Below are 13,306 nucleotides of genomic sequence, written 5' to 3'. Positions count from 1 at the left end.
TCAGTGTAAGAAAGATATGAAGCCCCAAATCCTCCAAAGGAGGGCAGCGAAGATTATGGAGGGCCTTAAGGGGAATCAGTATGAGGAACAGCTATGGTCCCTTGGTTTGTTCAGCCTGGAGGAGAGGGACTGAGGGGAGATCTCATTGTAGTCAACAACTTTCTTGTGAGGAGAAGAGGAGGGACAGGCACTGATCTGTCTGTGATGACATGTGGGAATGGCCTGAAGTTGTGTCAGGGGACATTTAGGCTGGACATTGGAGAGAGGTTCTTCTTCACCAAGAGGGTGGTTGGGTACTGGAACAGGGTCCCCCAGGGAAATGATCACAGCACCAGCCTGACAAAGTTCAAGAAGCATTTGGACAATGCTCTCAGGTACATGGTGTGATTTTTGTGGATGATCCTGTGCAGGGCTAGGAACTGGACTGGATTATCCCTGTGGGCCCTTTCCAGCTCAATTTATTCTGTTATTCTGCGAGGCAGTAAAAATCCCAAACCAAACCTAAATGTTGATTTGTGTGAAAATTGTGAATGGAAACTTCATGAATGGAAGACTTCCCTTTAGAACAATGCCCTATCAGGGTTGGCAGGAGTGGTGAAAGAGCTTGCTGCATGAGGTTAAATGAAAAGGGCAAGGGGCAGGTGAGGTAGGATTTTGTAGCTGTCTCTTTCAGGCTGAGACAGCAGGCTAAACCTAGTGTCTGTGTACAAAGGGCCATGCTGACACATCTTGGGAAACACACCAAAAGGGCCTGTGAGTCCCTAAGGTAGCAGCACAGTACCATTAGGAAGGAAGATGCCATTTTCCTTTTCTGTACAATTTCTCTTTGTTTACACACTGGTGATGCCTTCATTCTTGTTCCTGACAAATGACAAATGAGATGGAGGGGAGGTGAACCAGGAGGTAACTGGTCCTTGTTCAGGTATGCAGCCAGTAGCATTTGTTTTTGATGGTGTCTTTGCTTATACACACAATGGAAGGAACAGCTCTCATTGCCTTCTCTTTGAGGAAGTACTGCATCAGATTGCAAAAAATTTGTTGCTTATTGCAGAAAATTTATAATTAGCGAAAGATCTTTTGAGTGCTGTCAAGTGAGAGGTGAAGCCAGAATACTGATGTGTGGCTACCTAATACTTCTTTATTATGTGCATTCATTCTTTAGAGATAATGTTGCAGAAGCTTTTGAATGGTTTCAATTTCTGTGGTTTTATTTCTTGACAGAAATTTCCAAATTAATTTCTTTCAAGGCAAAATTTCCACTAGCATTTACCTAACTTCAAATGTCAGGTCGCTAAAAGACCAACTTTGTTGTGGTTGAAATCAAAGTAGAAGTGTGTTGATTAATTGTAATAGAAATAAAGGGCCCACAAAGTCCAGGGAAAAATGGCCATTTGCACACATGCAGGTCCTGGATTTCCATTCTGATTGCCGAGTCTTGAGACTCTGGTAATGTTTACTGGACCAGTAAAAGCATAAATCCGTACAACAGTAAAGCCCCCCTCTCAATTTCATGATATTATGCCGTTCCCAAGCTAAGAGCACTGGCTGGCCTTTTGCAGAAGCGTCTGGTTCATTTTGGGATGAATCATCCATCAGCTCAGTGCATCATCGTCAGGGTTCTTCTTGCTGTTTCTCTATTTCCATTTTTATTAAATGACACATCTTACCTGCTTCATGTGTTTGTTTCTCACGTTGTGGAGCTCCATCTCCAGATATGGAAGTCATAGGAATGCTTATTTATTTAATTTGTAGGAGGATTCTGTTATGATTCTCCTCTATCAGGGTTTGTTTATTCAAAGGATTCTCAAAAGCCAGTCACATTTTCTTCTTTTTTTTCTCCCTTTATATTCCACACTTCAACGTGGTTACCAAGCTTTTTGAATTCCTGCCCTTAAATAAATGTTTTTACCAGAACTTTATTATTTTATTAGAAAATGTAAAATATTTTCTTAAATACTTGTTTCTCTGTCAGGAACATAATAGCTTGGCTGCTGTTTTGCCACTTTCAAATACAAGTTAACAATCAGTACAGATATTTACATCCACCTTCCCTGACTCCCAGCACACTGAGATTGCTGTAATTACAATGTCTGCACCATGTCTTTAGTGGATATATCAGGGACAGATTATTAAATAAATCCTATGAAGTGGATTGCTCTATTCTCAGGACCTCCTGCCCCAACATCTGTTTTTGAGACCCTTCAGGGGTCTTCTGTTACTGTACCCTCATTTTCTTCCTTGCTGAATTGCTTCTTGGAAAATGATGCAATTGTAGCAAACAGAATGAAATTTTCCTGTTGGAGAGGGAAGACTCTGGCCCAGGAAAGGACCATTTGGGCAGAGGGGACAGTAAAGTGAACTTTTTCCAGTTGAAAAATACAAGTGTCTGGCCAGACAGCAACCTTCATCATTCCCTGTGAGTGATGTAGCAGAGAAACATGCCATGCTGCTGTCATAGCCCTCTCATCTGCTCCTTCTTGTTAAGGTCTGGCCTTTTAGAAGATTCTCCCACGTGCCTAGTGGTGGCCATGCTGATACAGGCTGAACTTAGACCCTACTTTGGTTTTATCGTCCATTGATAAGAAAAGCAGGAAAAGCGGGACCTGCTGGTGGGACTGGAGGATTGCGGCAGAGCAGGATTTTTGTTGTCCCTTAGTTTAGTGCATCTCCATGTGTGCCTGAGCACATAGGATCTCAGTATGTGTGAGCACAGCTTTGGTCTCAACATGACTAAAATAGCAAGCTTTCGTTTGGTGGTGTTACTTGGAATGGGAGCCACCACTCATCAGAGCATCGGAATTTGTGTGTTGCAGAACTGAGTGCCTCTAATTACACAGCACCCCAGGCCTCAGTCTGCCTGAAATCCTCTTTGTTTAATTTACATTAGCCACTGTTGTTCATATCCACATTAGGCACCGTTGTTCACATACATGTTGTGCTCCTGGCTTTCAAGGCCAGCAGAAAGCATTAAGTTACTTAAGTGGTTTCTCATGTGCCCCTGCAGAATTTCTTCCAGACTGATTTGAGCCTTTCTTTTCATTTCCCAGAAAAATCGCTATGAGATTTATGTTGGCCTACTGAAAGAAGGAGTGAAGGAGCTGCTGAGCGGAGGAGAGAACGATGCGCCAGGACTGAAGAAATCCCACTCAAGTCCTTCTTTGAATCAGGAGTCTCCAGTTAGTGCCAAGGTGAAACGCAATGTCTCAGAGAGGAAGGACTACAGGCCAGAAACACCCAGCATTAAGCAGAAGGTCACTTAGGGTGGAAATGACAACTAGGGGAACAGCCATGCAGCAAAGTATTGGTGGTCAAAATTTTTCATTTAATAACCTGTCATTCACAAAAAATAAGTGCATCTGCCTGAATGGGGTGTTAGTGACATTTTCTATTGTATATTTTGCTGTTTCTGTGCAGATTGTGGGAGATGTCTTTGCTCCTGCTTTGCTTTGCTTTGTTAATTTATCATTTAGCAATTGAAGCATTGGGACTTTTTTGTGTTATTCTCTTTCTAAAGGAGCTGGGGAAGGGATAGAGCGCTGTGACGTTTATTCTGTCTCCTCCCCATTTATCTCCTCCCATCGGCATGTGGCTTTCATCTCTCAAGTCACTTTTATTTACGTGGTGGGTGGGAAAAATAACTGGACAAGTGCTGCAGTGCTGTGAATGTGAGCTGTAGCTGTGAGAAAAGCTGTGCAAACATGCAGCTGCAGAAGGCTGACTGGAGGCTAGGGTGCAGGGAACACTAGTTTCCTGACAATGTGGGGCATGTTGGAACTGGTACTTAGCAGCAGGTGGTGCAGTAAATAGTCAGTGTTGCTTATTGTTACTGCATTGACCCTGGACACTTCGCGAGTGTAAAGGAATGAAACCTGGAAACCTCTGGCAATGCCAAGATAACGGCATTGGAATCATTTGTTTGCTTCCTTTCAAGCAGAGAGCCTTCTCCTGAGTTTGCAGGCTGGAAGGCATCCAAAACCATGCTGTCTCTGCAGTCAGGAAGATTAGGGATTACCCAGTTGGAATGGCTATCTGGGCTTCACATTTATTTGCAGAGAAGGCTGCTGTAGATGTCAGCCATTAGCATTATATATTAATTATATATATTAAAGACAAAGGGCCTCTGTGTAGTTTTTAACTATACGCTCTCACTTAGCTGCTATATAGAGCCTTATGATATATTGTGTCCTGTTGCTTCCCCTTCAAGGGGTTTCCTTGTTGGTGTGCACAGAGAGCTGCTTTCAATTCCTCTTGTAGTGACAAAGCACTTTGCCCTTTTTCTTCAGAATGGGATTCTCCTCAGTTCTCCATTTTCCTTCTTTAGCTCATATATAGGTGGAAGAGGCTGGTGCTTCCTCACAGTTCCTGCATACCCTGTACCAGGCTTTCCAAGGGGAATATAGGTCTGAGAGACACCACCATGGCTAGGTCTTTCCATACTTGCAAGACCCTTGGGGTGGCCAGCAGTTTTCAGGCACAGACAGCAGAAAGATTACATAGAAATAATTTTCCTGCTTCTCAGCCCCTCTTGTCTGGGCAGTGTCATGGCTCTGTTACCTAACCTGTTACTGAATTTTAATCTCAATTTTTATACTGGCCCCCAGGGTGTGCTTGGACAGGTCTCTCCCATTTTGTGTCACCCATTCCCTATATGAAGTAGTACTACCAAACTGGTCTTTACCACAGAGCACCTTGGGAGATAATGCTGAGGGCCAGTTGAAAATTGCTCCTTGCTGTTCATTCTGTTGTGCCTGGCACAAGGACAGCCTTCTTCTTGAATGCAATTCTTGATGCATAGAGAAATGTCAAGATCCATGCAAGGACTGTTTAGAAATGCACTGGTGCTTTCAGCCCAAGTAGTCAAAGGACCACACATCAAAAAAATTGCTGCCTGAGTGGATGTGTGTTCTGTCAGGCTTCCCAAGGGTCCAAGTCAATTCATCTAGTTTTATTGAGCTGCCAGTCCAGTGGGCAGAACTAGGAGTGATTAAAGAGAAAAGGCCCTTAACAGGCACTGCATAACTTGCCTCCAGTACTGAGTATCATCGTGCAACAGCTTTCCTGGTGTTGTGCTGACTGTTGGCTGTAACAATGGTGTTCCACTCTCAGATGTGAGGTTCTGAGGCAAATTGATCCTTGCAGCTGCAGCCTAGCAGCAAAGCCAGATGAGACTGTTCTCACGAGTGATGTTGGGATGCGCATTCATCTAGCATCTGCCACTGACAGTGGCCATTCTGTGCTAAAAGTCAGGAGGTTGGCTCCTAACCTTGGCAGCGTTGCTAAAAGCTGCAGAGTCCTGAGTAGAAATTGGCAGTGCTTCCCAAGTGCTGGGGTTTTAGAAGTTGTGCATTCTGACTGAGGTGGACTTAACATTTAGTTCTCTTCTTGAAGAGAGATGTCTTCTGCTGTTGGTGCCAAAGTTATGTGGTGCAGCTTATTGTGTGGGGAGACTCGGTGTGGAGAGAAGCATGATAGTGCTCATTGGGAGGGATTATTTGGAGTAATTAAGAGTGGTAGATCAACAGCTCATGGAGGGGAAACAAACACAGATCCCTGCAGCTGCTTGTCATGCTTTGGAGGTTGAAAACGAACAAGCAGAACAGAGATACGAAATTCAGTTGGGGAATGCTGAATGCACCTTTGGGAAGAAAAGTAGACCTCTCTGTTATGATTAAGGAGTGGTATTTAGTGTTCCCACTGAGACTCTCCAAACCACATGGCCCTTGCTCACTCCCTCCTTCCCCTCCTCTTCCTTGCAGTGGGCTGGAGAGGAGAATTGGAGGCCTAAAAGGCAAAGATCACAGGTTGAGGTAACAATTTACTGGAAGCGGCAATGAGATAAGAAAATGAATGGTAAACAACAACAGTATTAAAAACAGAGTGTTCAAGAATGCTCACCACACAGAGCCCAACAATACCCAACCACTTACTTCCCTATACCCAGACCCAGAAGGGATATCTTCTCCTGTTCCTGGAAAGTGACATGAGATAGTATAGAATAACCATCAAGTCCAAGCCATGCTTCTGCCGAGCTACTGCATAAATTAACTCCATCCAGGCTAGAACCAGTACGTCATTCTGTGAGTTATTTTATATACCAATAGGATACATGCAGCAGAAACAAAACCCAAAAAAGGTGCAGATACATAAATGGCCCTGCTTGGCTGTCAGGGTTGGGTTGAGTAGATGATCTTTTTGAAGGCAGGCTACAACATGCTTGGCAAACCTCTTGTATTTATGGAGTGCAGTGCTTCAAAAGGCAAAGAGGTGACATTTAACTTTCTTCTTCCCTGGCTTTAAACATATTTTCGTTGCTGAAAATTCCAGTTAAATTGCTGAGCTCAAAAAGAAATTACTTCTGTTAAATGCATTTTCCAGCTTTGACACAGAAACTGAGTAATTCCTCTTCAAAATCATTGCAGAAAAGATTATTTGAAGCAATAGGAAAAATCAAAAAGTGAACTGCAAAAGAGATGTTTTTTCATTATTTATTATCTATTTCCATGTATACTTGTAAACCAATAGGGTATTTTTTTTAGGTCTCATCTGAGTGTATCAAGTGCATTTTTTCACTGCATTTTTTAGTCTTTAAACATTTGTTGAGCTTAGAGCAGTCTTGCTGAGGCTGCTGAGGTGTGCAAATCAGTTTACCCAAAATTTATAGTTTCTGCTCCAGTTTTAATTAATGCCATTTTCCTTTGTTGCTTTACAATTTATAAGCATCCCAGACACCTGTGTAGAAATGCACACTTTGGGGAACAAGAAAGAAATGTGATCCTGTTGTGAAAGTCTAAGACTCCTGCCCTCCCTTGGGAATAGGTTCATCTACCAATCAGTCCTGTAATTCATTTTTTCCCTCCTGATGATACTGTAAGGGATAGAGCAGGTTCTCAGGTGGTCTAAGTGGTACATCTCCTTGAGTAGCACCATTAAGAGTCTGACAAGGTAGCTTAGCATGGTACCCTGCACCCTGCCTTTCTTTGCTTAAATACTTGCCTTTAGGGGAGATCAGTGCTTGACTGCAGTGACTCAGGAGCTCTGGTTGCAGTATGTAAGGATGTTCTGCTGGTTTCCAGCCCGCCCCTGGGACTTGAGCTGCAAATCACTGGAGCAGTCTGCAGTTTCCTGGGAGTGCTCAGTGTAAGGAGTTACTGGCTGGCCGCCATGAGCATGTGTGCATGTGGGAGAGCCTTTGCATTGGTGATGCAGGGAGGTGTCATCCTTCCTTGTCACCCTTCCTGCTCCAGTGTGCAATCATTGCTCAGGCGAGGCCTCTACCTGCATGTAGAGAGCAGGAATCCAAAGAGGGGAGCAGGCTAAGGCTATCACCTCCTTACTTCCCCTTTCTTAAGGTGCTGCAGTGGTTCTGCACCTGACTCTGAAGCGTTGCTGGCTCCTGCGGCTGAACTGTCTACTATTCCCAACTAAGGAAGGAGAGACAGGAAAGGGCCCCACTAGTCTGCATCTGATAGCAGAAGGCTGATGGAGAAGGGGAAAACTTCCTTCCCCTTTCCCCACCCAGCAACCAAAGCAGGTAAAAACTCTCCTGAAGCCAAAACCATACTCTCCTCTATGATTCAGCACGATGCAGGGGACTGTTTCAGATGGATTCTGTTCATCAGCGGCGGCAAAAAGACTCCCTGGACTAGCTGTGTGTTTGTCTGCATCTTGCAGATAAATCACGCATGAACATGATTACAGCTTCTAAATCCAGTATTTATGTTGTGTCTTTAGTTGATGTAGAGAGATAAGTCATCCAGCAGAGTGATTAATGCAGCAGAGTTGTGTGGGAATGCTGTTCAGCTGTGTTGCCGACTCAGAGTTTTTCATCTGTAGCCAGTCACTTGGAAATGGTTACCAGAAACTTTCTAATAATTAGTTACAGCTCCTCACTAAAATACTTTCTCTCTGATCCTGCCTGCTCCCAGGTTGCAGTCTGTCTGTGTCAAGGGGCTCTCCTGGGGACCTGTGCTCTGCACAGCCCTACTTTGTGGAGGAGTTTTGCCTAACAGACCTCCAGGGACTGGAATTGTTCAGTGACTTTTCACAGCTCCAATGCCTTCAGATAACAAGGCTGGTTGCTCTTCTGTCTTGAAAAAGCCAAAACTTTTGCCTTTCTCCAATGGGGAAATGAGGTTCTTGCTTGACTAGAGTAGGCCTTTCAGTGAAGATGTGGTTATGGTATTGGAAGAAGTTAGAGATGACATGTTTATCATCAGGCTTCTTGGGGGCATTGTATGGCAATGTTCTCCTTGAAAATGGGAAAGGCTTTTCTCTGCAGATGGCTTACTGCTTACTGTGTCTGCATTCTCCATTTTAAAATTAATTTTGGTCTTATTGCAGTTAGTCTGACAGCTCCTCCTCCTTTTCTGACAAGCTGCTCTTATCTGTCATATTAGCACCTCAGCTGCTTCTGTATAACAGGTCTGTTTCCTTCCATCCTTGCAGAAATCCAGAAAATTTGACTCTCCCATCTTGCATTGAGAAAACCTTCTCTGAAGCAGTGCTGCATTGAATGGATAACCCTGTGAACAGCTTTTACACTCTGCTTGTCAGTAGCCTGTGTTTCCAGCCACAGTTATAGCTGGGAGGTGTGAGACTGAATTTTAGACTGCCATGATCCTCTAGTTGTATGCTGCAGAGATGCAAAGTCCCCCTTCCCACACTTAGACCAGACACTTGCAATATTCTTACTCTTCTAGAATCCAGGTTGTTGGAAACACTGGCTGCTTCTGCAGGGTCAAAGGCAGAATACACATCTTATGCCAAGCAATCTTACAATCTTAAACCATCTGCTGCTTGTTTAAATTTTCTCCAGTATTGCTCTCCCCAGACTCTGGGATGTCACATCTGCTCTGTGGGGCCAGGTAAGAAGTCCACATTTCTCGTCAGAGCACAATCATTGCGCGTCAGCATGTGTTCTCAGCATCTGGTATCTAGACTGCCTAGAGGGATGAACCATAGAAGCTGTCTCAGAAAAAGATAGTGTGCAGCCTTGTGTTTTTTAAAGGATATTTTTAGTGCATATAAAAGCAGTATGTCTGGCCTCTCCTCTCCTCTCTCCCATAGAGAGCACAGATGTAGCATAGTGGGTTGCTTTACCTGGAGCTTCACTGTGGAGGCCTGAGCTCCAGGACGAAGAGGCTTTGTCAGCCTTCATAGAAATGCTACCACCTGAGCTGAGCATCAGTGCCCAGGACAATGATGCTATATGAAGAAGCCAGTGCCACCCTCCATGGCTGGTCACCTGCTAGAGACTGTGAGCTCTAGTGTTGACCTCAGTGTTGGAGGTAATGAGAAATGCTGGCTTCCTTTTCCCTCTAGTCTGTGCTGCTTGAGGAACTGTCTTTACCACCTGCTGCTTTTCTCCCTTGTGACAGCAGCACCCATATCCAGGGGTACCACAGTCCCTTTGTGAGAAGACTGGTTTAAATGAGAGCAAAGAGGAGAGGTCCTTGGAAAAAGTCTGAATGCCATCTGGGAGTATCTGCTCTGCTGATGGCAACATAAAGTTGAACATTGAAAGGAGGCAGGCGCAGCCTTGCCTGAGAGAATGTCCCTTGCTCAAATATTTTGTCAGCTGAATTAAGGTTGTGTTTTAGTTATTTATTAGAGCCCATCCCTTACCAAATGCAAGCAAGAACTTTCATAAAGGTTGGATCATTGACCTGACTTTGCCCTTGTGGTCAGAAGGAGCAAATTTAGGCTAGTCCAAGGCATTCTTTCTTGCCTGCCTTTGAACACTTAATTATTCCATGAAAATTATTGATGTTTAATCAATGAGGGGCCTCCCATGGCATCTGCTTTTAAAGCAAGCCAGGAACTAGCTGGGGTACAGGCCAGAGGTTTATTTGGGCCAATAAAGGTACATCACTTAGCAGTGCAAGCATTGAAAGTGCAACATGCCACAAGGGCAGAATTTTTCTCTGACATAAACCACTGTAATTAGTAGCCACTCTAGCAGTGATCCTATCTGTAACTCACCTGAATGAGATTAGCACAAGAAGATAATTTTTGTCTAAACAGGCAAAGTTTCAGCTTGGGCCAATAGAGTATCATGGTGTAGTGACAGAGCAGCTAGTTAAGCTGCCATGAAGACTTGTTTGACACAAAATCCTCCAACTCCTCTTAGGCTCTTGCTGGGAAGAGGGAGATAAATGTTATCAAGTCTATGTCACCACACAGGGCAAATTCTACTGGCAATATAAGTCTTAACTTACACACTTATGAAAATCTCATACTCAGAGCTGTCAGATTCTGAAAGACTGTAGGATGAGAACAAGGGTGGGTTGTGGTTGGGTTTTTTTTAAAATTTGTACATATTCATAACAACTGTGTCCTCTTAATTGAGTCTAGAATTATAATTTGGCTAAAAGGACAGAGTGTTTTGGCTGTTGAAAAACTTTGAAATCACTCCTCTGTGTGAGGTACACTCTGAGACTTACATTACTTGGTGAACATGTTTAAGTGATGCCTATAGATTTGTGTATTCCTAAGTATAATATGGCTTCTATGGCTCAGCACTGCAGAACCTGCTGTTCTTTTCTGAGGCTTATTTGGTCAAAGCACTTCAGCAGCTGCAAATATTGTTAGGATGCTTGTTGTTCTAATTGTTCTCAAATGAGGTTAAACAGCTATCAGAGCTTTTGCAGATTTAAGGTATACTTTGAGCTGCCTTGATCTTCATGTGTTGTCCACCAGGGGCTGCCTGTTGTTTTGCATGTTGAAAGGAAGGCATGTATTTGAGAGTCTAAGCAAGAGCTACTGGTTGGAAATTTCTGCTAGCTTAAGAGGGGGCTGACTTTCTCCCTGTTTATATCAACTGATGCCTGTACAAGGAGCATCCATGCTGACTTCTTCTGAAAATCGTGCTCTGGGGATCTAATACACAGCTTTACTTCTGAAAATGTTGACCTTGCTCTGTGAAAATTCAGCAAAGGGACATTATGTCCGAAGTGTCCAAGAAGGACAGGTGCCTGTGATGTCTCCTACAGATACAGCAGTACAGCAGTAGTGAGGGGTTTATTTTCTACAACTGTTCAAATTTCCAGACAAGTGGCTCATCAGTAGGGAAGAGAAGAGCAGAAGGGTCGAAATATCTGTCTTGGGCATCTCCTATGCCTCCCAGAGGTTTCTTTTGACAGCATTGAACAACCTTTTAACAAGTTGCTGGTCTGAGGAAAAAGATGTAGGGAAACCTGGTGAGTTTTCCTGTTGCGTTCTAGTAAGGGCAACAATAGTATGATCTGCATTATTCTTGGAAAGAGAGAGCAAAAGCTGAGGGTGTGATTCTTACCTGGAGTTGTAAAACTCTTTGTCATGCAGTTAGGTTGAAGCAGTTGAGCAACTTCAATAGTGTAACTATGCCTTTACACTTCAGTGGAACACAGCAAGAGTGATTGCGCCTTGCAGAACGGAGAACTGCAGCTCAGAATTAAATTAAGGAGACCACCCTTTGGGCAAGCTGTAGTCCAGTAATTTTTTTTTCAGGTACTGGGCTTCTCCCTTAGTTTTCCTGCCCTCCATGGTGATGGAAAGATGTGGGTGAGCACTGTCAGTTTCAGAGTCGTGGTTAAGAAGTGTCATTTACCCTCCACCTGAGCTGTTGCTATATTGTTTTCCCTTAGGCTGAGAAGCAGGACTGAATTTTCAGTCAATGTTGCTTGGTAGCCAATGGGAAGCATAACTCTAAGCAGTGGTGATGCAGAAAAACAATTTGCACATGCGTATACATACACCTTATACATCTCTTGTGTGCAGAACTAACCTTACAGGACCTGATAACAGTCCTTGCAAGACCTTTCCTCTGGGTGGTCTCCAGTCGCTTCTGTGATGTGTAGGAACCTTCTTTCTGGTATTCTTGCATTCAGTTCACCCTCATCACTGAATTGCTGGAGTGTTTTTCATGTAATACACTAGAGACAGTCCCAGTCTCACCGCTTTGTGGTAACTTCTTGGTCTGCTGTGAAGCAACAACATTGAGGTAGCCATTAAATCTTTCCCAGCAGCATGGAACTTGCTGTTCTGACTCTTGAGGAGGTTATCATCTCAGGTTTGACACTATCCTACCACCAGGACACCCTGTTTTGTCCCTGGGAATAGGCATGGCCAGAAAAGCATACTAGGTGGATGGAGTCAGAACTGTGCAGACTTAAGTCAAGCCCTGGTTCAGGGAAGATTTTTCCATGTGCTGCTGATGTCCATAAGGACTCAAACATATACTTGCTTACACAGAGATGCTTTCCTGAAGCAGAGTTGTCACTCTTTCCTACAGGTATCACAGGATGCCCTCCCTTATTCTGCTTCATGTATCTGGTACTAGAGTGATTATTTCCTGATAAATGAAGGTACTTAATCAGTCCTCTTCCCCTTGGAAGAAGGACTTTTGGGGATATTGTTATATCATTTAAAATAATATTTTGGAATTTAAGTTTACATTGCTTTATTTTTCACTTGAGGTGACTGTATATAAATATTTTCCTCTATTTTATCATTGCTGATAAAGTAAGCCTACAGTATACAGACAAATAATTTGCCTTTGATGTATTGAAACTGTGAGATATAAAGTAGACTTCTCTCTTGTGTCCATGTTCCTTACTATAACTCTGTTCCTCTGTGTTTTTATAAGTTGGAATAAATGTTGCTTACGGGCAACAAAGAGCCTGCAAGCTTCCCAATAATTTTTGTCATTGAACTCAAGCAACCCTGTTGAAGGATCTCACATATGTATAATGATATATGTATATGTACAAACTTTAGAAAGAAATAAACCAAATGTATTTCACGTTCTGCAGCTGAATGTTTTTTATTTGAACCCTGACAGTTGCTACTACAAGTAAGAACAAAAAGGTGGCTTTACAGTGGCTGGCTGTCCTATGTCTGACTCTTGGAAGTCAGTAGTCTCACGGTTTCCTGAGCTGAAGCATATGTGTACTGTCTGCCTTACAGTCTGGATCTGACCTGCAGTTGGGGTAAACAATGGAGCCAGTGCCAATTTGTGCACATTAGTCCTGTGTGAGGGCAGCTAGAGCACATCTTTCTTCTTTCTGCACCTGTACAAGAGGTGGCATCCCTTCCAGCTTTGTCAGGGTGTGTAGCCTGCAGAGCTACCACTGCTTGCTGTGAAGAGACAGCAAGAGAATTGACTGATTTAAAATGGGTTTACCAGCATGTGGAATAAAGGAGTGAAGCTGCAGCAAACAGCTGTTCAGAAATGACTGGGAGTTGATCTCAACATTTATATGAGGAGGTCACTGTTGAGGCTGGGAATTGCTGCTGACATGACACATAGGAAGAAAGGACCCCTGAA

The 13,306-nt window shown here is 43.5% G+C and overlaps 1 protein-coding gene across 12 annotated transcripts in view; it reads left to right on the top strand.

The window, feature by feature from the left end:
* Window positions 1-13,306, top strand: part of PSD3 (pleckstrin and Sec7 domain containing 3) — a 141,861-nt gene that overhangs the window by 107,140 nt on the left and 21,415 nt on the right. For 9 of the 12 annotated variants that reach the window (XM_068176215.1, XM_068176212.1, XM_068176218.1 and 6 more), the window contains one exon: window positions 3,048-3,188. In XM_068176215.1, the coding sequence (XP_068032316.1) occupies window positions 3,048-3,188 (141 nt within the window). Of the gene's footprint in view, window positions 1-3,047; window positions 4,858-13,306 lie in introns of those variants that run through there. The other 3 variants (XM_068176214.1, XM_068176213.1, XM_068176225.1) reach the window with 1 other exon arrangement.

The sequence above is a fragment of the Anomalospiza imberbis genome, chromosome Z (assembly GCF_031753505.1).
Source record: "Anomalospiza imberbis isolate Cuckoo-Finch-1a 21T00152 chromosome Z, ASM3175350v1, whole genome shotgun sequence".
NCBI classification, from domain to species: Eukaryota; Metazoa; Chordata; class Aves; order Passeriformes; family Viduidae; genus Anomalospiza; species Anomalospiza imberbis.
The sequence above is the reverse complement of the archived record's forward strand: the minus strand, read 5'-3'. Positions and strand labels throughout refer to the sequence as shown.